Here is a 4167-nt window from a genome sequence, read left to right as displayed (position 1 = left end):
AATGACATGGAAGGAGGTGTTCAGGTCCTAAAATGATTGAACTTGTCCTGTGTCCTGAAGACTGCATGACCCACAGCAGAAAATGAGATATATTTTTCCAGCTTAGGTTGAGCCTCACTACAGCAGTGCATCATTATAGCGATAACAAACTGAAACTGTTTGATTTAGCACCATGCAGATCACTGGATTCTCAGTTGAATAGGGTAGAGATGCAACATTTCAGGAACTGTACACTGACACAAGCTGCCTCCCCTTTGTTTTATACTGAGGCTGTAACAGGCCTGGCCTTGATGAAGGGCTTATGCTCGAAACGATTTTCCTGCTCTTCGGATGCTGCCAGACCTGCTGTGCTTTACCCGAACCACAATCTTCGACCCTGGTCTCCAGCATCTCCAGTCCTCACTTTCTCCATGGATAGATTACAGTCAGTGACCTTACTGTACATTAGGATGCTTGTTGTGAATTTTGGAAACAAGAAAGATATTATATTAGGTTGTATTTATTTCTCCTCCTAGCTAGTTGTTTTGTTAATTGTACTGGGATTAGAACAGTTGGATAATTAGTTTTGACCAGCACAGTTGCGATAGTTCAAAGGCCCTTTTTTTTAGTGCTGTAGATCTCTTTGCTTCTATTGTCAGCTGCTTAGTGACTCCTGACCCTTTCATGATAGATTAGATTACTTACAGTGTGGAAGCAGGGCCTTCGGCCCAACAAGTCCACACCAACCTGCCGAAGCGCACCCACCCCTACATTTACCCCTTCACCTAACGTTACGGGCAATTTAGCATGGTCAATTCACCTAACCTGCACGTTTTTGGACTGTGGGAGGAAACTGAAGCACCCGGAGGAAACCCACGCAGACACGGGGAGAACGTGCAAACTCCACACAGACAGTCGCCTGAGGCGGGAATTGAACCCGGGTCTCTGGTGCTGTGAGGCAGCAGTGCTAACCACTGTGCCACCATGCCACCCATAGGTTGTACATCTTGCAAGGATTTATTTGTGATACATGCTATTTCCACACTGGTGCATGTTAAATTGAGATTGATGCTATTGTATATAAAATTTGGAAAATGGTCTATGAGGTGTCAGTGCGGCATTTAGAAATGAGAGATGTAGGGTAAATGCAAGACATTCATATACAGAATTAAAATGAAAATAGAAATATTATAAGTTGTACTTATTCACAGACATTCAAGTCATTTGAAATGTATTTCCTTCCACAGGGCAGTCCAGGACCCCCTGGAGACCCAGGATTTCCAGGTCTCCCAGGTTTACCAGTAAGTAGCATTATTCCTATTATGTAGTATCTGTGCTCTCCATGTCACTGTCCGGTCAGCTTAAGCTGGGCTCAACTGACTGCTGTTCCCCATCCTGTGACATTAACAAAATTGTATTGTAAAATAAACTTCACCTCAGGCTTGGAGGGTGAATCTTGAAGGAGTGTTTTTGGATTGATGGATTGACATTAGTTTAACCGCAGGCTGAGTTATCCTGCAGGCATGAGGAACCCAACCTGGATCATGTGGAACATGCCCTGTGCCTGACATTAAAATGGGCTCAAAATTGGCTGCCCTTGCTTTTGCCATTTAATGAAGATGGGGACTTCCTGAGGTGGGCATCCCATTGAGTAGCCCCACAGCACTGGCTGGCAATGCTACCAGGGAAGGTGAACACTGATGAGGCAGGAAGGTAAGTGTGAGAACGCAGAAAAATGGGGATCCTTTGGGAAAACCTACTTAAAATGTAAATCAAGAGAAGGGCCATGGTTGTTCTGATCATCAGTGTGGAGGAAAAACCCTCCAGGAAGGATTTGGAATGTGGATATAGCCTTTATACTCTCATTGAATCAGTGACACTTGGCACCATTAGCTCTCTGACCTCATGTTTGCTACTGGAGTGAGGCGTGGGTCCAATGGGGGAAACTGTTGACCGGTTCTGAAAACAGCCCCTAAGGGGGATCTTCATCAACCTAATTGGCTGTCTGTTTGCATGGATCAGGATGTGGATTCTCATGGTCTAGATTAGAGTGGTGCTGGAAAAGTACAGCAGTTCAGGCAGCATCCTAGGAGCAGTAAAATCAACATTTCGGGCAAAAGCCCTTCATCTGGTATTCCTGATGAAGGGCTTTTGCCCGAAACGTCGATTTTACTGCTCCTCGGATGCTGCCTGAACTGCTGTGCTTTTCCAGCACCACACTAATCTAGACTCTGGTTTCCAGCATCTGCAGTCATTGTTTTTACCTGTGGATTCCCATGGCAGCTCATCCCTGTGAGCCTTATACACAGCGGGAACACATCAGGGTGCCATCCTAACCCACAACTGTTCAAATGTCCACTCTCAAAAATAAACCTGACTCCATCACAAAACTCAGCTCCATGTGTCCAATGCCAAGTCCAGAAGGTTCTCTGCTTTGCCTCTGATCTGCTCCAGTTTGATGGTTTGGGAACTGTATGCACAGAAACTACATGGCTGAGCATTAAAGAGCATTCTTTAAAAGTTCCATGGGACTCTGATTCCAAACCTTAGAGAGAGATAACGTGTCGGTGACCATTACCACTGACCTTAGTACAATACATCAAACTAATTGGCCAGCACTAGTATGCTGTATATTGTGCCCTGATACCTAGGCTGTAATACAATGAGAGACTGTGAAGAAAGGGTAGAATGATGTACCTACAGAGAACAGCATAATGCATCATAATGGAACAATAAACTACCAGTGGCAGACAGCAGCTGCTTTCAATACAGGCCACAAACAACCAGCAGACACAAACAATAGCTATCTTTCCAATGAGCAAGCTTTGTGGCAATGTAAATCACATGCTAGTGCATGGTCAGCAATGCAACACCCTCTCCTTGCCCGAAAACACCCACCCCATCTTCCAATGGTCCCTTTTGAGGGGTGCAATACCTAAGAACCAGAACATCTTTATAAAAAAATGATAGAAGCCACTGTGCACCTTCAAACCGAGCACAGAATCCCATCCAGAAATTGTGAGCCTATTGTGAAGACACATATCACGGAAGAGAGAACTGGACAGTGTAAGAATGTTACTGTACACGTCAGTGCACCAGGCATCTTCAGTGGTGGCGATGATGAAGCAGGTTAATTTGCTCATATCAGCAATTGTAAATCAATTAGCAAAGCCCACAAACCATACTTCAAATGACAGATCCTCTTCAGTTGGCAGAAGCAAAATTAATCCTTCTTTAAGGATGTGAAGTAATTTTCTAAGAAATATTAATCGAAGTAAATAATTGAGTTTACTTATGCTGCTTGTCATTATTTTGAAAAATATAAATACAAATGATTTTCAGAGTGAGGAGTTTCAAAGATTCCATAAACTTCTTGAAACTGAGCCAGCAGTCAGGCCCAGGTAAACTGGAACATTAGTAGAAATTGAAAGCCTTGTTGAAACAATAACAAAAGGAAAGCCATTGCACTGAAACACGCAGTTGAACACTGAACATAGAACAATTTAGTGCAGTACAGGCCCTTCGGCCCTCGATGTTGTGCCGACCTGTGGAACCAAGCTGAAGCCCATCTAACATATACTATTCCATTATCACCTATATGTTCATCCAATGACCATTTAAATGCCCTTAAGATTGGCGAGTCCACTACTGTTGCAGGCAGGGCATTCCTTGTCTCTACTATTCTCTGAGTAAAGAAACTACCTCTAACATCTGTCATATATCTATCACCCCTCAATTTAAAGCTATGTCCCCTCGTGCTAGCCATCACCATCCGAGGAAAAAGGCTCTCAACTCCCACCCTATCTAATCGTCTGATCACCTTATAAGTCTCAATGAAGTCACCATCAACCTTTTTCTTTTAATGAAAACAGCCTCAAGTCCCTCAGCCTTTCCTTGTAAGACCTTCCCTCCATACCCCAGGCAGCATCCCAGTTAACCTCCTCTGAGCCCTTTCCAAAGCTTCCACATCCTTCCTATAATGCGGTGACCAGAACTGGATGCAATTCCCAAAGTGCAGCCGCACCAGAGTTTTGTACAGCTGCAGCATGACCTCGTGGCTCCAAACCTCAGTCCCTCTACCAACAAAACCAAACACACCGTACAACTTCTTAACAATCCTATCAACCTGGGTGGCAACTTTCAGTGATCTGTGTACCTGGAGACTGAGATCTCTCTGCTCATCTACAC

At 44.2% G+C, this 4167-nt stretch overlaps 1 protein-coding gene across 1 annotated transcript in view; it reads left to right on the top strand.

Moving 5' to 3' along the window:
• LOC122556243 (collagen alpha-5(IV) chain-like) overlaps positions 1-4167 on the top strand; it is a 277942-nt gene that overhangs the window by 101746 nt on the left and 172029 nt on the right. Inside the window, exon 14 of the mRNA XM_043702860.1 lies at positions 1227-1280. Within this exon, the coding sequence (XP_043558795.1) occupies positions 1227-1280 (54 nt within the window). The remainder of the gene's footprint in view (positions 1-1226; positions 1281-4167) is intronic.

Source organism: Chiloscyllium plagiosum, chromosome 13 (genome assembly GCF_004010195.1).
Source record: "Chiloscyllium plagiosum isolate BGI_BamShark_2017 chromosome 13, ASM401019v2, whole genome shotgun sequence".
NCBI lineage: Eukaryota > Metazoa > Chordata > Chondrichthyes > Orectolobiformes > Hemiscylliidae > Chiloscyllium > Chiloscyllium plagiosum.
The sequence above is the reverse complement of the archived record's forward strand: the minus strand, read 5'-3'. Positions and strand labels throughout refer to the sequence as shown.